The following is a 20555-nucleotide window of genomic DNA, read 5'->3' on the forward strand; positions in this document are numbered from 1 at the left end:
CCTCTTATTCCATGGGCTTCAATTTTGCTGACAAGCCTATTATGCAGCACTGTATCAAAATGCCTTTTGAAAGTCCATACACAACATCAATCGCATTGCTCTCATCAACCCTCTCTGTTATCTCATCAAAAAACTCAATCAAGTTAGTTAAACACGATTTGCCTTTAACAAATCCGTGCTGGCTTTCCTTTATTAATCCACGCTTGTCCAAGTGACGATTAATTTTGTCCCGGATTATCATTTCCAAAAGCTTCCCCACCACCGAGGTTAAATTGACTGGCCTGTAGTTGTCGAGTTTATCCTTACACCCTATTTTGAACAAGGGTGTAAAATTTGCAATTCTCCAGTCCTCTGGCACCGCCCCCATATCTAAGGAGGAATGGATGATTATGGCCAGCGCCTCTGCAATTTCCATCCTTACTTCCCTCAGCAACCTAGGATGCATCCCATCTGGACCGGGTAACCTATCTACTATAAGTACAACTAGTGTTTCTAGTACGTCCTCTATCAATTTTTAGCCCATCCAGTATCTCAACTACCTCCTCTTTTATTGTGACTTTGGCAGCATCTTCTTCCTTGATAAAGACATATGCAAAGTATTAATTTAGTACCTCAGCCATTCCCTCTGCCTTAATGCGTAGATCTCCTTTTTGGTCCCTAATCGGCCCCACCCCTCCTCTTACTACCCATTTAGTATTTATGTGCCTATACAAGACTTTTGAATTCCCTTTTGTGTTTGCCGCCAGTCTATTCTCATACTCTCTCTTTGCTCCTCTTATTTCCTTTGTCACTTCCCCTCTGTACTTTCTATATTCAGCCTGGTTCTCACTTGTATTATCAACCTGACATTTGTCATTTGCCCCCTTTTTCTGCTTCATCTTACTCTGTCTCTTTCATCATCCAAGTAGCTCTGGCTTTGGTTGCCCAGCTTTCCCCCACGTGGGAATGTACCTAGATTGTACCCGAACCATCTCCCCTTAAAGGCAGCCCATTGTTCAATTACAGTTTTGCCTGCCAATCTTTGATTCCAATTTACCTGGGCTAGATCGGTTCGCTACCCACTGAAATTGGCCCTCCTCCAATTAATTATTTTTACTCTAGATTGCTCCTTGTCCCTTTCCATAACTAATCTAAACCTTATGATACTATGAACACTGTTCTCTAAATGTTCTCCCACTGCCTCCACTTGGCCCATTTCATTCCCCAGAACTAGATCCAGCAATGTCTCTTTCTTTGAAGAAGAAGTAACAGAAAGAGTAAACAGGGGTAATGTATTTGATATTTGGATTTTCAAAAGGCCTTCGACAATATACCGTATTGTAGACTCATGGCTAAGGTCAGAACATGTGGAGTCAGGGGACAGTTAGCAGTATGGATAGCAAGTTGGCTACAAAACTTGCAAAAAAAGAGAATGGGGTTAAGGGTAGCTACTCAGACTGGCAAAAAGTGGGAAATGACGTTCCACAGGGATTGGTGCTGGGACCACTGTTGTTCACAATTTACATTAACGATTTAAATTCTGGAATCGGAAGTACAAGTTCAAAATTTGCAGCCGACACCAAATTGGGGGGTGTAGTTAATACAAAGGAAGAATGTGTCAAAATGCAAGAGGACATTAATGAACTTGCAGAACGGGCGCGTAATTGGCAAATGAATTTCAATATAGAAAAGTGTGAGGTGGTGCATTTTGGTAGGAACAATAAGGAGGCCGCATATAGCTTGGATAATAAGAGTCTAAATGGGATAGAGGAGCAAAGGGATCCAGGGGTACAGATACACAAATCACTAAAAGTAGCGACGCAGGTTAATAAGGCCATAAAAAAGACAAATTAAGCACTCGGGTTCATTCCTAGAAGGATAGAATTGAAAAGCCAAGAAGTTATGTTAATCTTGTATGAACCTTGGTTAGACCACACTTGAAATATTGTGCATAGTTCTGGTTTCCATATTAAGAAAAGGATATAGAGGCATTGGAGAATTGGCAAAAAAGATTCACAAGGATGATACCAGAACTGAGAGGATATCCTTATCAGAAAAGGATGAACAGGCTGGGACTCTTTTCTCTATAAAAGAGAAGGCTAAGGGGTGACCTGATATGGGTCTTTAAGACAATGATAGGGTTTGATAGGGTAGACGTAGAGAAAATGTTTCCACTTGTGGGGGGAGTCCAAAACTGGAGATCATAAATATAAAATAGTTGCTAATAAACCCAATAGCGAATTAAGGAGAAATGTCTTTAACCAAAGAGTGGTAAGAATGTGGAACGCGCTACCACAAGAGTAGTTGAGGCAAATAACATAGATGCATTTAAGGGGAAGCTAGGTAAGCACATGAGGGAGAAAGGAATAGAAGGGTATCCTGATAGGGTTAGATGAAGTAGGGAGGTAGAAGGCTCACGTGGAGCATCAATGCCAGCAAAGACCAGTTGGGCTGAATGGCCTGTTTCTGTGCTATAGTTTCAATGTAACTCGATATGACATCATGTACAATTATTGTTCAAGCATAGACAACTTTCAATATTGTTACTGTCAATTACTCATTAAAATTATTTTGGTTAATTAGCTATAGTACCACCAGGTAAGCAGGAGTGACTGGGTGAATATGCATCATTACTGCACGATGAGTCATTGACCTGCAAATCCTAAACAGAATCTCTCAACTGCTCACTGCAGGGAAATACATCCCAGAGCAGAATTCAGTACATCTTGAAATTATTTTTAAATTAAAAAAATAATTTTGGAAAATAAAACACGTTACTGTGTGGGGTGAATATCTTTGAGAAAAGAGATCAAACTTGCTGCTGCTTAAACATCAATAAACAAATTAAATTCTACTCTGATTGAAATAAAATTTTAAATGTCAACTCACTGACTACAAGCAAACAACAACTGACTAAGAATTTATACATACATCTATAATAGAAGCTCTCCTGATTGCATTCTCTGAAGACTCTCCTTTCTTCTTCTGTAGGGATGTATGAAGTACTCATTGGAACCTGGAGAATGACAAAAGATGGGATTCATTCATCTACTCAGAAAAGAAACTTACAGAAAAATGTAACTGCACATAGCCATCTCCATAGCTTAGTTGGTAAATACACTGCCTAGTGTGGAACTGAGCCATTCAGGCCATGTAGGTCCCAGGATCAATTTCTGATCCGTACACCAGCCTATATTATTACAAATGTTGAGGTTTGTCATTACTGGCTCCCCATAAACAGGCTTGAGAGGGAGTCTAACACGGTTCAATTCCAGGTATGGAAGCCAGTTATGAATTTCTAATAAGGCTTGCCAACAGATCAAGAGGTCGAAAAAGGAGCAAACTGAGAACCATCCTTTGAGTGGAGTTAAGTACAATAAATAGAAATCGTCACAGAAAAGCAGGTAGATTTAACTAGCTTCTGCAGCTTGTAAAGGAGACAGGAGGGGAGCTATGGATCTATAAGTTGCTTATTCAAGAACAGTTTAGCAGTTAGATTGCAACTTTTTGTTTTCCATTTCAAGGAGACACGAGATCGCAACTGTAAAATATGCATATTTATATTGTTACTTTTCCATTTGTTCATTATTTCAATAAATGTGCTTAATAGTTTAAAACTAAAACAATGTCTGGTGTGATGTTCCATTGTTTATTGAGATTAAGGGGAGATTTAACAGAGGTGTCCAAAATCATGAAGGGTTTTGATCGAGTAAATGAGGAAAAACTGTTTCCAATGGCAGAAGGGTCAGTAACCAGAGGACACAGATTTAAGGTACAATAATTGGCAAAAGAACCAGAGACAATTTTTTTTTTACGCAGCAAGTTGTTATGATCTGGAATGCACTGCCTGAAAGGGTGGTGGAAGCAAATTCAATAATAACTTTCAAAAGGGAATTGGATAAATACTTGAAGGAGAAAAGATTGTAGGACTATGGGGAAAAGGCAGGAGTATGGGACTAATTGGATAGCTTCTTCAAAGTGCTGGCACAGGCATGATGGGCCATCTGTGCTGTATCATTCTATGATTTTATGATTCTGCCTGAGGCAGATCCGATGGAGGCATAATTCCATTAACTTAAAATGAATAGGCAGAAATTGCAGCAAAATGTGACAACTCATGGAATTATGCCATGACTCAAGAGACTGAGGTGGGCAGTTTGTTTGCATGTTAGAGCAGGTCATCATTTGAAAGGGAGGCACTTTAAATAGTATGTGGGGGTATGATCGAAAGGACAAAGACCTAAGGAGGGATGAGCTCATGTGAGGAAGTTATCCAGACACAGCTATTATATAAATAGTCTGGAAGCCATGAATTAAGCACCTGATTGATAACACGTCATGGCTCATGATCAGTCAACCTGTGAACCACATTGGTCCCTACTCCCCTCCCAGTATTTTGCATCCACCTTTGGACTTGTTTTCTTACATATAAAAATTATAAGCAAGATTTCACCTCCAAAAAAGGACTTTTTTCCTTTTTCAGCTTTTCCCCATAGCCCTGTAAATTTTTCCACTTTCAAGTATTTATCCAATTCCCTTTTGAAAGTTATTATTGAATCTGCTTCCATCACCCTTTCAGGCAGTGCATTCCAGATCAAAACAACGCGCTGCGTAATTTTATTCCTCATGTCGCCTCTGGATCTTTTGCCAATTACCTTAAATCTGTTTCCTCTGGTTATCAACCCTTCTGCCACTGGAAACAGTTTCTCCTTATTTACTCTGTCAAAACTGTTCATGATCTTCAACACCTCTATCAAATCTCCTCTTAATCTTCTTTGCTCGAAGGAGAACAACTCCAGCTTCTCCAGTCTTTCCACATAACTGAAGTCTCTCATCTCTGGTACCATTCTAGTAAATCTCCTCTGCACCCTCTCCAAAGCCTTGACATTCTTCCTAAAGTGTGGTGTGCAGAATTGGCCACAATACTCCAGCTGGGGCCTAACCAATGTTTTATAACAGTTGAGCATAACTTCCTTGCCTCTATTTATAAAGCCAAAGGATCCAGCCATCTCAACTTGTCCTGCCACCTTCAAAGACTTGTGTATATGCACCGCCAGGTCTCTCTGTTCCTGCACCCCCTTTAGAATTGTACCATTTAGTGTATATTGCCTCTCCTCATACTTTCTACCAAAATCAATCACTTCACATTTCTCTGTGTTAAACTTTATCTGCCATGTGTCTGCCCATTTTACCAATCTGTCTATGTCCTTCTGAAGTCTGTAACTATCTTCCTCACTGTTTACTACATTTCTGAGTTTCATGTCATCTGAAAACTTTGAAATTATGCCCTGTATATCCAAGTCCAGGTCATAATATATATCAAAAAAAGCAGTGATCCCAACACCAACCCCTGGAGAGCACTACTGTACACTTCCCTCCAGTCTGAAAAACAACAGTTCATCACTACTCTCTGCTTTCTGTCCCTTAGCCAATTTCATATCCACGCAGCTGCTGCCCCTTTAATGTCATAGGTTTCAATTTTGCTAACAAGTCTATTATGTGACACTTTATCAAACGCTCATTGAAAGTCCATGTACACAACATCAACCGCACAACCCTCTCTATTACTTCGTCAAAGAATTAGGTCCTTTTCGAAATAGCATTTCTTTAAAAGTACTCCAATTAGCAAGTGAGCAGGTACATTTCAATTCCTATCGGTATAGAGCACAGGTTTCAAATATACGTTTCGATACAGGATACGGCCTGTGGTATCCTGTGCTCAGTACTGCCTTATGTCCCGAAATGGGACGGCAACGCCCCCCCAAGTCAAAAACAGAGAGTCGGCACTCACTTAGGAGTGACCGGAAACAGGACCGGCTGGTGAAGAGTTGGAGCATGGAGAAGTGCAGGGTTGGGCTGGAAGAGGATGATTACAGTTGGGGGGGGGGGGGTGGGGGAGGGAAGGAAAAAAAAATCGGCGGCAGTGGGACGGGAAACTTGGGTTGGGACTGGGGGGACCGCTGTTTAAGGCTGCGCGGAACTGGAAAAACTAGTCGGAATTTGCATGGTGCATGCTCCCCCTAGTTTTTCATATATTTTGCAGAAGGGTCCTAAAACAGGGGAAGGACCTTTTTTGCATATTTAAATTGATCCAATGCTGATTTCAGGGGGTTGCCAAGGCTGCTTAAAAATAGTGAGGACTAATATGGCGACAGAGATGTGGTCAGCGGGAGACCTCGCGCCCAGAAATTTGTATAACATAAGAAATAGGAGCAGGAGCAGGCCATACGTCCTTGTGAGCCTGCTCCGCCATTCAATAAGATCATGGCTGATCTTTGACCTCAACTCCACTTTCCTGCCCGATCCCCATATCCCTTGATTCCCCTAGTGTCCAAAAATCTATCTATCTCAGCCTTGAACATATTCAATGACTCGGCATCCATAGCCCTCTGAGATAAGAGAATTCCAAAGATTCACAATCCTGTGTGAAGAAATTCCTCCTCATCTAGGTCTTTAATGGCCGACCCCTTATCCTGCGACTATGCCCCCTAGTTCTAGTCTCTCCAGCCGGGAAGCATCTACCCTGTCAAGCCTCCTCAGAATCTTATGTTTCAATGAGACCACCTCTCATTCTTCTAAACTTCAGACTGCATAGGCCCATTCTACCCAATCTCTCCTCATAGGACAACCCTTTCATCCCAGGAATTAATCTAGCTATCCTTTGTTGCACCGCCTCTAAGGCGAGTATATCCTTTCTTAGATAAGGAGACCAAAACTGTACACAGTACTCCAGGTGAGGTCTCACCAAAGCCCTGTACAGTTGCAGCAAGACTTCCTTACTCTTACACTCCAACCCCTTTGCAATAAAGGCCAACATGCCATTTGCCTTTCTAATTGCTTGCTGTACCTGCATGCTAACTTTTTGTGTTTCTTGTACGAGGTCATCCAAATCCCGCTGAACACCAACATTTAATAGTTTCTCACCATTTAAAAAATATTCTATTCTTCCTACCAAAGTGAATAACCTCACATTTCCCCACATTATACTCCACCTGCCACCTTCTTGCCCACTCGCTTAACCTATCTATATCCCTTTGCAGACTCTTTTGTGTCCTCCTCACAGCTTACTTTCCCATCTAGCTTTGTATCATCAGCAAACTTGGATACGTTATACTCAGTCCCTTCATCTAAGTCATTGACATAGATTGTCTATAGCTGAGACTCAAGCACTGATCCTTGCGGCACCCCACTAGTTAGTCTGCCAACCTGAAAATGACCCGTTTATCCCTATTCTCTGTTTTCTGTCTGTTAACCAATCCTTTATCCATGCTAATATGTTACCCCCAACCCCATGAGCCCTTATCTTGAGTAACAACCTGTTATGTGGCACCTTATCGAATGCCTTTTGAAAATCCAAATATACTACATCCACTGGTTCCCCTTTATCTACCCTGCTAGTTACATCCTCAAAAAACTCTAATAAGTTTGTCAAACACGATTTCCCTTTCATAAAACCATGTTTGCTCTGCCTAATCATATTATGATTTTCTAAATGTCCTGTTACCACTTCCTTAATAATGGATTCCAGCATTTTCCCAATGACTGATGTCAGGCTAACTGGCCTGTAGTTACATTACACCCATTTTAAGCTTAAAAAAAATGGGCAAAACAGAAAACAATTTCTACCCCAATGTGTCCAAATAACTTATGTGGAATGTGGCCCACACCAAGTGCCAGGATTTCGGATCAGGCCACCATGTAGGAATAAACGGGTCATTTTTGGGTTGGCAGATTGTAACGAGTGGAGTGCCGCAAGGATCGGTGCTTGGACCTTAGCTGTTTACAATCTATATCAATGACTTAGATGAGGGGATTGAGTGTAATCTGTCCAAGTTTGCTGACGATACAAAGCTAGGTGAAAAAGTAAGCTGCGAGGAGGACACAAAGTGGCTGCAAAGGGATATAGATAGGTTAAGTGAGTGGATAAGAAGATGGTAGATGGAGTTTAGTGTGGGGAAATGTGAAGTTATCCAATTTGGCAGGAAGAGTAGAAAAGCAGAATATTTTTTAAAAGGTGAGATACTAAGAAATGTTGGCAGTCAGAGGGATTTGGGTGTCCTTGTACACAAATCACAGACGTGCAGGTACAGCAAGAAACTAGGAAAGCAAATGGCATATTAACCTTTATTGCAAAGGGGTTGGAGTATGAGAGTAAGGAGGTCTTGCTGCAATTATATAGGGCTCTGGTGAGACCGCACATGGAGTACTGATTACGCTTTTGGTCTCCTTACCCAAGGAAGGATATACGCCTTAAAGGCAGTGCAACGAAGGTTCACTAGATTGATTTCTGGGATGAGAGGGTTGTCCTATGAGGAGGGATTGAGTAGAATGGGCCTATATTCTCTGGAGTTTAGAAGAATGAGAGGTGATCTCATTGAAATGTATAAAATTCTTAGAGGGCTTGACAGGGTAGATGCTGAGAGGTTGTTTCCTCTGGCTGGAGAGTCTAGAAGTAGTGGTCGTAGTCTTAAGATAAGAGATCGGCCATTTAGGACCTAGATGAGGAAAAATTTCTTCATTCAGAGGGTTGTGAATCTTCGGAATTCTCTACCCCAGAGGGCTGTGGACGCTCAGTCGTTGAGTATGTTCAAGACTGAAATTGACAGATTTTTGGACATTAAGGGAATCAAGGGATATGGTGGGAAAGTGGAGTTGTGGTTAAAGATCAGCCATGGCTTTATTGAATGGCAGAGCAGGCTCATGGGGTTGTGTGGCCTACTCCTACTTCTTATGTAAGTTGAGTTTGACATCCCTGCTATAGAGGGTAATTTCAAAATAACCTGGTGAGAAACTGACGGGATTGGATTGGCTACCTATTTTTACTTTTAATTGAAGTGATCGGTTAATGTTTCCGTCTTCTTCAGTGCCTGGAGAAGTTTACAAATTGTTGTCACCCAAAGACTGATCATCATCAGGGCCACTGCTTTAACAGCAACTCAGCTAAATTCCATTCTATTACTTAGATTTCAGGAATTTTTAACCAATGTTTTGATGATCACATTCTGCAATTTCATCTGTTATAAATATAATTAGGATCACTAATTTATGGTAACTGAGTAAGTTAATTTCTGTTAGTTGGCCTGTGGGATTTTTACTGGTATTTCTTCCAATTATTTTTTCACAAAACTAGAAACCACCAACCTTGAACATTGACTAATATGCAAGATTGTGTTGTAAATACAGTACACAATGGAATGTAATATGACAATTATTTGCAAGAACCAATCTTAGTTACAAAATGTAGCTTTATTCAATGAAATTTTGCCATCAAATTTTACAAGCACCCATACAAAAATATCACCTAGCCATCACTATCATAAGGAGTGCTCTACAGACATCATGAGAAGCAACTTGACCAATAAATGGAAAAGTTAATCACCTTTCCCTTCCTGAAGTCTTCGCAATCCAAACACTCTCCCTGGTCCAGAGGACAGGCTAGATGGAGATCCATTCTCCAGTTTCTCCAAGCATCTGCTAGCAACGTGGGCATGGCCTGGGTGTGATTCATCCGCGGACCACCTACCTTACTGTGGAGAAGCATCTGCCCTCAGATTGATAATTAACTGGGACCAAGTAATGAGCTTCAATCTCTTTACGAACCTCCCTCCCTCTCTTCCCCCCCCCAAAAGTGCATCTCGCTGACAAGATCCACCTCCTGTGCAATGGATCCTTTCTCCACTCAACTGCCCTTCCTGGCCTACCCCCACACCAATCCCAGCTGACAAAGACAATGGTTCGCTTTCCTCAGCTACCATCTCTCGCTCCCTTCTAAACCAAAGTCTTTCAGCCCCTTCAAAATAACCTGATTTCCACCCATCCTCTCCAACCACCATCTCATCTCCAAACTCCTTCTGCTCCATAAGGTCCTTGAAAGTACTGATGCCTTCCAGCTCCATTTGAATCCCTCTAATCTGTCTTTTCCTTCTTAGGGCCAAAATGGACCTAGCCAAACTCACAAATTATAATTTTCTGTGACTGTAGTGCATTATCCTCAATTTTTCTGCAGCTTTCGATACGTTTGACTACTATTTCCCTCCAACACCCCTCCTTTGCTGTCCAGCTCTTATGGGATTGCCCTTGCAAGCTTCCATTACTATCTGAATGCAATCCGTGCATCTCCAGTAGTGGCTTCTCTTCCTATCCCGAAGCATTACATCCAAGCACTCCCCCCACTACCCAAGTATCTACTCTCATCTCCTCGAAACACACACACACACACTTACAACATCATCTGCTGACACAAGGTCAGCTTTCACATGCACACTGATAATGCTCAATTCCAATTTCTCCACCACTTCTGGACCCTTTGATTGGCTACGTGCTATCAGACATAAAATCTTGATGAGTCACAACTTCCTCCAGCTCAACTTTGCAAAGAGCAAAGCTATTGTCTATGATCCCTACCACAAACTCTGCTCCCTTGCCACTGATTCCATCTCCCTGCTCACTCTCAAGCTGAACCAAATTGTCCATTATCTTAGCTGGTCCTGTTTGACCCAGAGATGAGCTTGAACCCCACATCCCAGCCATCATCAGGAGCACTTCCTTTCACCTCTGCAACATGACCCATCACCAACAAAATCCCTACATACACTTTTGTCACTTCCAAACTCAAGTACTCTTAACACTCTCCATGCTGGCTTCCACCATCCATAAATTCCAATTTGTCCAAAACTCTAATATACATGGATGCTGTGCTACATTAAACTCCATTCGTCCATTACCTCTGTCCTCACTGTCCTGCATTGGCACTCATCCCCAATGCATTAAATTCATAATCCTTGTTCTCATCTATAAATTTCTCTTTGACCTTGCCACACTTGATTTCTGCAGTTTCCTCCAGGCCTATATCTCCTCCTGAATGCTCCATTCCTGTGATTCTGGTCTTCTTGTGCATTTGCCCCACTTATTTTAAAAACATCAACACTTCCGTTACACATGCAAGGCAAATCCACAAAACGTTTTGTGGTGGAACAACTGACAACGTTAAACCCTTCCAGCTGACTTCTGAATTTGTATGCATTATCACCGCTTTCAAAGGTGTATTGCAAAGAAAAATTACAATTTAAGTCAACACTTTGCTATAACTGCTTTTAAATTCAAATGCAAAAATCAAAAGGAAAAAACATCTTCAGTTAGTAAAGAATTTACTACTTCCATAGTGTACTTTAGTTCTGCAATAGAATTCTAGAAACTGGCCATTCAGCCCATTAAGCACAAATAGTATTTGTGAATCCTTCATCATTGGTTTCCTCTGGTCTCAGAGATAGGAACCAATTGTGCAACACCAGCATCACTGCAACATGTAATCACAGTATATATTGGTAAATATAAAAAGAATGAAAATATCTAAAGGCATGACTGTAGTATTGAACAAATCCCCACAAAAATCAATACACTGGAGTTTGTTGGTAAAGGGAGTATTTTTAAAATAAACTCAGAATAAGGACTTCATTGGCAAGGGCTGTTGCCATGCAAAGGTGGTGGTGGGCATTCTTCTTAAATTACTGCTTCTTTGTAGTGGTTTGGAACATAGGAACAGGAGTAGGCCATTCAGCCCCTCGTGCCTGCTCCGCCATTTGATAAGATCATGGCTGATCTGTGATCTAACTCCATATACCTGCCTTTGGCCCATATCCCTTAATACCTTTGGTTGCCAAAAAGCTATCTATCTCAGATTTAAATTTAGCAATTGAGCTAGTATCAATTGCTGTTTGCTGAAGAGAGTTCCAAACTTCTACAACCCTTTGTGTGTAGAAATATTTTCTAATCTCGCTCCTGAAAGGTCTGGCTCTAATTTTTAGGCTGTGCCCCCTACTCCTAAAATCCCCAACCAGCGGAAATAGTTTCTCTCTATCCACCCTATCCGTTCCCCTTAATATCTTATAAACTTCGATCAGATCACCCCTTAACCTTCGAAACTCCAGAGAATACAACCCCAATTTGTGAATTCTCTCCTTGTAACTTAACCCTTGAAGTCCGGGTATCATTCTAGTAAACCTACGCTGCACTCCCTCCAAGGCCAATATGTCCTTCCGAAGGTGCGGTGCCCAGAACTGCTCACTGTACTCCAGGTGCGGTCTAACCAGGGTTTTGTATTGCTGCAGCATAACTTCTGCCCCCTTGTACTCCAGTCCTCTAGATATGAAGACCAGCATTCCATTAGCCTTATTGATTATTTTCTGCACCTGTTCATGACACTTCAATGATCTATGTACCTGAACCCCTAAGTCCCTTTGGACAGCCACTGTTTTTAACTTTTTACCATTTAGAAAGTACCCTGTTCTATCCTTTTTTGATCCAAAGTGGATGACCTCACATTTGTCTACAATGAATTCCATTTGCCACAGTTTTGCCCATTCACCTAATCTATCAATATCGCTTTGTAATTTTATGTTTTCATCTACATTGCTTACAATGCCACCAATCTTTGTGTCATCAGCAAACTTAGATATGAGACTTTCTATGCCTTCATCTAAGTTGTTAATAAATATTGTGAATAATTGAGGCCCCAAGACAGATCCCTGCGGGACTCCACTAGTCACATCCTGCCAATGTGAGTACCTTCCCATTATCCCTACTCTCTGTCGCCTTTCGCTCAGCCAATTTCCTAACCAAGTCCGTACTTTTCCCCTCGATTCCATGGGCTTCTATCTTAGCTAACAGTCTCTTATGTGGGACCTTATCAAATGCCTTCTGGAAGTCCATACAAATAACATCCATTGACATTCCCCTGTCCACTACTTTAGTCACCTCTTCAAAAAATTCAATCAGGTTTGTCAGGCATGACCTACCTTTCACAAATCCATGCTGGCTCTCTCTGACTAACTGAAAATTCTCGAGGTGTTCAGTCACCCTATCCTTAATTATAGACTCCAGCATTTTCCCCACAACAGATGTTAGGCTAACTGGTCTATAATTCCCCGGTTTTCCTCTCTCTTTCTTAAAAAGCGGAGTGATATGTGCAATTTTCCAATCTCGAGGGACAGTTCCTGAATCTAGAGAACTTTGAAAGATTATAGTTGATACAAGGGAGTGGCTTGGTAGGCCACTTAGAGCAGTTAGAGTCAACCACGTGGTTGTGGCATTGGACCAGGTAAGGACGACAGGTTTTACAATAGTGATGCAGTTTGGTTTTTACGACAATCCGTCAACTGCACAGTCACTTTCAGCTTTATTTCCCCCTTAAAACTGAATTCAAGTTTTGATAATCCTGCACATCCAAGTGCAGTGATGCTATTGAACACTGGACGTGTGTGTGCGCGTGTCTCTCTCTCTCTCTTCCCCCCCCCCCCCACTCTCTCTAGGCAAATTTAGCAATACACAATTAGATCCATAGGCAGTAACGATGCCGACGTGTTTAGGTCAAGCTGCACTTTGAGTACAGTGCTCAATTCTGGCCACTAAGGCACAAGGAAAACTGCCAGACCTTGAAATAGTGCAGAAAAACATCATGAGGCTGACCCTCAGTGTCGGAAGACTGAATTAGGAGGAAATAATTGGGAAAACAGACTCTGCAGCCTTTGAAAGGAAGCAAATGAGGGGGTACTCATTGAGGTACATAAGGTACTAGATGGAATAGAAAATGCTAATCTGAAGCATTATTTCAAGTTAAACTATGTCTGCAGGATAAGGGAATATAATCTTTCAAAGTTCTCTTGATTCAGGAACTGTCCCTCGAGATTGGAAAATTGCACATATCACTCTGCTTTTTAAGAAAGAGAGAGGGAAACCGGGGAATTATAGACCAGTTAGCCCAACAGGTATAAATTATCAAAAGACAAGTTCAGGACTGATGTCAGGAAGCACTTTTTTTTTTGCATGGAGCACAATACCTGAAAAGTTTTATTGGGTAGTATGGTGATGGCAAGATCTCTGGATTCAAGAGGCAAGTGGTGGGGTATAGTTTCACAAACACTGTACTGGTAACCTGTCTTTATATGATGGTATTCAATCCACCCATTCATGTGTGAGCCCAGTGAGCCATTTAATCAGGGGGCATCATAGCATGGACTGATCCTGTTCTCAGCTGGCACTCAAACAAACTTCTGGCAGTGAAAAGAGATTTGCATTTATGTAGTGCCTCATCATATTTCTCCACTTCTTCAAATAGTGCCACAGGATTTTTAACATCCATCTGAACCAACAGGTAGATCACCAGTTTAACATCTTATCCAAAAGACAATACAACAGCCTTTCAGTATTCCATTGGAGTGTCAGGATAGATTATGTGCTGTAGTAGGGCTTGAACCCACAACATTCCTGACGAAGAGACAATGGAGCCAAGGTGAAGCAGGGCTAATACTACCCTATTATTCACACCAGTTATTTTCTACACCCAGGCCACCAAATGTATACTGATTTCCAAATTGTAATCTTACAATTATCTGCACTATCATAGGTCTCATAACTCATGACAAGAAGTACAAAGAAAAAAACAGAAAGGTGGAAATACACAACAGGCCAGTTAGCATCCATTGAAAAAATGCGGGCTACTGACATTTCAGTTCATTAGAACTGAAGCTTGAAAGATAAAGTAAGCATTCGAGTAATATTGGGGAAAAGGAGGGGAAAGGGGATACTGTACTTGCTTCCCAAGGTGTGATCTCTATATTGGAGATCCAAATGCAGATTGGGATGACCACTGTGCCGAACAGCTCCGTTCTGTCCGCAATTGTGACAGAGCTATCTGCGGCTTACGACTTTAACTCCCCCTCCCAGTCTAATTTCAGTCTTTGGTCTGCAACACTGTCCCAAACAGGCTCAGTGCAAGTTTCAGGCACATCTGAACACTCTACAGCCCTCCGTTCTGAAGAATGACTTTAGTAACATTTTTTAAAAATACGCTATCCTATGAACTAGGTATTTGGCAGTAAAAGTAAACTCTTGATTGAAAGGGGCGGGGGTCTGCTTACGGGACAGAGTGTTGATGCTGAATTCGAGAGAATATCCAGTGCAGACCCACAATTTGTAACAGGGGCATTGTAACCTGGAGACAAGAGAGTCAGACTCACTCACTGGAGCATTACGCCAGTTTGAATCAAATGCTTTTCCACCCCAGTCAACGTGACTGATCGCCATGGTTAGTCCTGATATCTCCGTGTCACGGACACCGAGCGCCACTCACTCTGCTCGAAGTGTTCACCGGGGACTCGACGATAGGGAGTGCGGGCGGACAAGGACCGGGGGGGCGGCTCTGCTCAGATGTCAGTCTAACAAGGCGGCGCACTTCGTAGGTCACGGCCCCACTGGGGGGGACGGGGACGGAAGGTTACACCCGATTGGGGCACTAACACTAGCGGATGTCCCTCCGCTCTCGGTAGCGGAGGACTCATCACAGGCGGAAATCGGGGGGGCGGGGAACTGAAATATCCTCAAATTAGAATCAGACAGCGACTTGCTGCCGGCCGCCTCGACAGTAAACACCGGCCTCCACTTCTACCGACTCCTAATGTCACGCTTAAGACCTTCTCCCCCCCCCCGAGGTCGACAACTGCGCGGCGCGCGGTCAGCCCTGTTCAGCGGATACCTGAGCCGACCCGACCCGGGGCCGGGGCCGGGGCCCGAGCCCGGGCCGTTGCTCCTCCTCCTGCTCCTGCTCCCCGCTCACGGGGTCGCCCACTCCCGCGGGAGCACGCGCCATCAACGGTCACCGCGCGAGGCACTGAGCAGCCCCCAGAACTTCCAACGACCGTCCTGACTGAAACCCGGAAGCATTTCTTTAAAATCAACCATGATCCCGGAAATGAAACCGCGGACAGACCCTAAATTAGGTCAATAATCATATGCTCACACCATCAAACAGGAGGAAATAACAGATCCACCAACAAATACGTGATTAAAAGCAGGAACATGCGGTGCTGATAAATTGGTGTGATTGACAGATTGGTATCTTCAGAAAAGGAACTGCATACGTTTATAGCACCGTCTGTACCAAAACATTAACGAAATAGAGCTACAAAGAAACAGTGATTTATAAAGTGAAAGACTCCACATCCCGTGGAAATGAGCTCACACGATCCTGTTCTGTGTTCCTACTTTTATCTACATTTCCTCATTTGCCTTTAAACTAACGGCAGAACGGAAGTGATTAACGCCGCGAGGCTGTGTGACGAGTACTGATCGACAGCCTCCTCGACCAATAGACAAGCCAATTCGCGGCAGATAGCCCGTGTAACGTGACGTCATCGAACCAATCCGGCGAGGCCGGAGGCGGGACTTTTGAGAACAGCGAGTCCGGTTGTCACGGAGGAAAAAAACGCGAGTGGCGAGTGTGAGCGGGGGGAAGAGACGGCTGGGCCCGGAGAGAGAGAGAGAGAGAGGGGGAAGAGGGGCCGGGAGCAATCAGAGGGAACTGGAAGCAACACGGGGAGAGCGCCCGGTACCGGGCCACTGACAAACACCAGCCCGGGCACCAGCTCCACAGGTAGGAGACGCGCGGAACCGATCTCGATCGTTCACAGAGAGCCTTTGGCGGGCGGCAGGCCCGGTCCTGCCCGGTGGGTTTAAAGACAAGTTCCACGGGCACAGTTGGAGAGAGGGTGAACAAAGCGCCTGAGAATGAGTGTGAGGCCGAGCTCGGCTGGGGCCCGGGGTGAACAAAGCTCGTCGGCATGGATGCTGAGCGTGTGGCTGGTTTGCGTGTGAGTGAGAGAGACCCTGGGTTATTCTGTCTCTGGCTGTAGTGTATGTTTGTCTGTCCCTGGGTTATCCTTTCTCTGTCTCTGGCTGTAGTGTATGTTTGTCTGTCCCTGGGTTATCCTTTCTGTGTATGTGTGTGTGTGTGTGTGTGAGAGAGAGAGATGGTTTGAGTCCCTGAGTTATCCCGTCACCGGCTCTGGGATGTGAATTTGTGAGAGTCCCTCAGTTATTCTGTCTCTGGCTGTGGTGTGTAAGTATGAACACTTGGCTGATTTGTGAGCCTTGAGAGTTTACAGTGTCCGGAGTCTGATGTATGCATGAGACCAGTTTTACCTTGGAATACAAAAAGCAAAACGCTGCAGATCTGAAATAAAACGTGGTTCTGACAAATGGTCGTAGACCTGAAATGTTAACCCTATCCTCCGCTCCCCATAGATGCTGCCTGGCCTGTTGAATGTTTCCAGCATGTTCTGTTTTTATTTTACCTTATATTTTACCATTGGAGACAAGCGTGGTGCTGGAGGCAACCCTGTATTTTAAACAGTGCAGCATATGTAGCTCTTGAGGCACTGATGCCCCCCCCCCCATCGAAAATGGGATTCAGTACCAATTTTTGGAATCAAAATGCTGTCAATAGCAAAGGTAATGATTGTTACTTGTGCCACTTGTATTGAATGTGCCTTTTGGCGCTTGTGTAGTCCAGCAATGTGGCTTTGACGTTGCTGGTCGAAAGAGTATTCCACTGACATCCACAGAACACAGTTTACTCCTGATAATTCAGTCCTTTTTTTTGTATTTAAAAATTTCAAATGTCAAATAATTTGAATGAAGCAAAGGAAATAACATGGCAAAGTCGGAATTTTGTGCTCAAAAAGTTTAACTTATCAGACTGAATTAATAGGTGAATTTGGCATCAGTGGAACTGACTTGTATTCCGAAACCAGTGCAAATGGCTTCTTAATATAAACTGAGTATGAGTGTCCAGATTTACATTTCCTGCATTACAACAGAGACTGCACTTCATAAGTACTTCATTGGCTGTGAAGTGCTTTGGGACATCCTTCGGTCATGAAAGGTGCTATATAAATGAAAGCTCATTCTTTCTTTGTGTTGGCTATGATGTGTGTGTGAAAGTCAGGATTTACACATTAACAAATCTGACTTTGGTGTGTGTGTGTGTGTGTGTGTGTGTGTGTGTGTGTGTTAGTGTTCACACTGGCCTGAGTATGATGTGTCCAAATGTCGGAGCTCTGCAGGGTGCATTTGAGAGAGCTACTCCATTTATGTTGTGAACAGTTCGGTAGTTGTGCCAGTCCCCTTGCTGCTGCATGGGCTCCATTTATACTGCAGGGCACATGCTGCAGCAACAGAGCAACTGGATATGCGCAAAGTTTGCTAATTCAACTTTAAAATAACTGCATTTGTGCAAGCAATAAGTATAAAAGTCGCTTTGGATACCTCTTGGGATTAGCAGCAGGGGACTTGTGCCAAAATTGGGAGAGCTGTCCCACAGACTAGTCAAGCAACTGCCTGACATAGCCATACTCACAGAATCATACCTTTCAGCCAATGTCCCAGACTCTTCCATTACCATCCCTGGGTACGTCCTGTCCCACCGGCAGGACAGACCAACTATAGGTAGCGGTACAGTGATATACAGTCAGGAGGGAGTGGCCCTGGGAGTCCTCAACATCGACTCTGGACCCCATGAAATCTCATGGCATCAGGTCAAACATGGGCAAGGAAACCTACTGATTACCACCTACCGCCCTCCCTCAGCTGATGAATCAATCCTCCTCCATGGTCAGCACCACTTGGAGGAAGCACTGAGGGTAGCAAGGGCACAGAATGTAGTCTGGGTGGGGGACTTCAAAGTCCATCACCAAGAGTGGCTCGGTAGCACCACTACTGACCGAGCTGGCTGAGTCCTGAAGGACATGAATTTAGATTTGAGGTTAGGATCAGATCAGCCATGATCTTATTGAATGGCGGAGCAGGCTCGAGGGGCCGATTGGCCTACTCCTGCTCCTATTTCTTATGTTCTTATAGCTGCCAGACAGGGCCTGCGGCAGGTGGTGAGCAAACCAACACGAGGGAAAAACTTACTTGACCTCATGCTCACCAATCTACCTGTTGCAAATGCATCTGTCCATGACAGTATTGGTAGGAGTGACCACTGCACAGTCCTTGTGGAGTCAAAGTCCCGTCTTCGCACTGAGGATACCATCCAACGTGTTGTGTGGCACTACCACCGTGCTAAATGGGATAGATTCAGAACAGATCTAGCAGCTGAAAACTGGGCATCCATGAGGTGCTGTGGGCCATCAGCAGCAGCAGAATTGTATTCCAGCACAACCTCATTACAGCCTTGGTCCAAACATGGACAAAAGAACTGAATTCCAGAGGTGAGGTGAGAGTGACTGCCGTCGACATCAAGGCAGCATTTGACCGAGTGTGGTACCAAGGAGCCCTAGTAAAATTTAAGTCAATGGGAATCGGGGGGAAAACTCTCCAGTGGCTGGAGTCATACCTAGCACAAAGGAAGATGGTAGTGGTTGTTGGAGGCCAATCATCTCAGCCCCAGGACATTGCTGCAGGAGTTCCTCAGGGCAGTGTCCTAGGCCCAACCATCTTCAGCTGCTTCATCAATGACCTTCCCTCCATCATAAAGTCAGAAGTCGGGATGTTCGCTGATGATTACACAGTGTTCAGTTGCATTACCCCTCAAATAATGAAGCAGTCCGAGCCCGCATACAGCAAGACCTGGACAACATCCAGGCTTGGGCTGATATGTGGCAAGTAACATTCGCGCCAGACAAGTGCCAGACAATGACCATCTCCAACAAGAGAGAATCTAACCACCTCCCCTTGACATTCAACAGCATTACCATCACTGAATCCCCCACCATCAACATCCTGGGGGTCACCACTGACCAGAAACTTAACTGGACCAGCCATATAAATACTGTGGCTACAAGAGCAGGTCAAAGGCTGGGTATTTTGCAGCGAGTGACTCACCTCCTGACTCCCCAAAGCCTTTCCACCATCTACAAGGCACAAGTCAGGAGTGTGATGGAATACTCTCCACTTGTCTGGATGAGTGCAGCTCCAACAACACTCAAGAAGCTCGACACCATCCAGGACAAAGCAGCCCACTTGATTGGCACCCCATCCACCACCCTAAACATTCACTCCCTTCACCACCGGCGCACAGTAGCTGCAGTGTGTACCATCCACAGGATGCAATGCAGCAACTCGCCAAGGCTTCTTCGACAGCACCTCCCACACCCGCGACCTCTACCACCTAGAAGGACAAGAGCAGCAGGCACATGGGAACAACACCACCTGCACGTTCCCCTCCAAGTCACACACCATCCCGACTTGGAAATATATCGCCATTCCTTCATTGTCCCTGGGTCAAAATCCTGGAACTCCCTTCCTAACAGCACAGTGGGAAAACCTTCACCACACGGACTGCAGCGGTTCAAGAAGGCAGCTCACCACCACTTCTCAAGGGCAATTAGGGATGGGCAATAAATGCCGGCTTCGCCAGCGACGTCCACATCCCATGAACAAATTTTAAAAAAGATGCAAAGCGAATTGTTAGCCTGTAAGATCAGGCTGAGAACTTAACCCACCTGCAGCTAGAGCTGAGATGGTGGACCTGAAGCAATGCCACCGGAAGCATTTGATTATTGGAGGCATCCAGCAAATACCGTTTCCAGAAGGGTTTTGTTACCTCAAGTGGTAATAGTGCTAGAGCAGTAAATGGAGAACCACTTTTTCACTGATATGGGTCTGTTGCATGGAAATATCAGGGTTTCCACTGTTCTGGATCTACATAGAAATACATAGAAGTTACAACATGGAAACAGGCTATTCAGTCCAATCAGTCTATGTTGGCGTTTACCCTCCACACGAGCAAATAATTCCAA

At 43.9% G+C, this 20555-nt stretch overlaps 2 protein-coding genes across 4 annotated transcripts in view; one reads left to right on the forward strand and one right to left on the reverse strand.

The window, feature by feature from the left end:
* The window catches only part of ociad1 (OCIA domain containing 1), a 49481-nt gene extending 33726 nt beyond the window's left edge, over positions 1-15755 (reverse strand). The window contains exons 1-2 of one of the 3 annotated variants that reach the window (XM_067987774.1): positions 15509-15740; positions 2911-2995 (exon numbers count right to left, since the gene is read on the reverse strand). In XM_067987774.1, coding sequence (XP_067843875.1) covers positions 2911-2995; positions 15509-15622 — 199 coding nt within the window. In that variant the 5' untranslated portion in view covers positions 15623-15740. Of the gene's footprint in view, positions 1-2910; positions 2996-15508 lie in introns of all 3 variants that reach the window. The other 2 variants (XM_067987783.1, XM_067987793.1) reach the window with 2 other exon arrangements.
* A 476-nt stretch (positions 15756-16231) lies between these two features.
* The window catches only part of fryl (furry homolog, like), a 450071-nt gene continuing 445747 nt past the window's right edge, over positions 16232-20555 (forward strand). The window contains exon 1 of the mRNA XM_067987951.1: positions 16232-16405. The gene's annotated coding sequence lies outside the window, so the exon portion shown is untranslated. The remainder of the gene's footprint in view (positions 16406-20555) is intronic.

The sequence above is a fragment of the Heptranchias perlo genome, chromosome 1 (genome assembly GCF_035084215.1).
Source record: "Heptranchias perlo isolate sHepPer1 chromosome 1, sHepPer1.hap1, whole genome shotgun sequence".
Classification (NCBI taxonomy): domain Eukaryota; kingdom Metazoa; phylum Chordata; class Chondrichthyes; order Hexanchiformes; family Hexanchidae; genus Heptranchias; species Heptranchias perlo.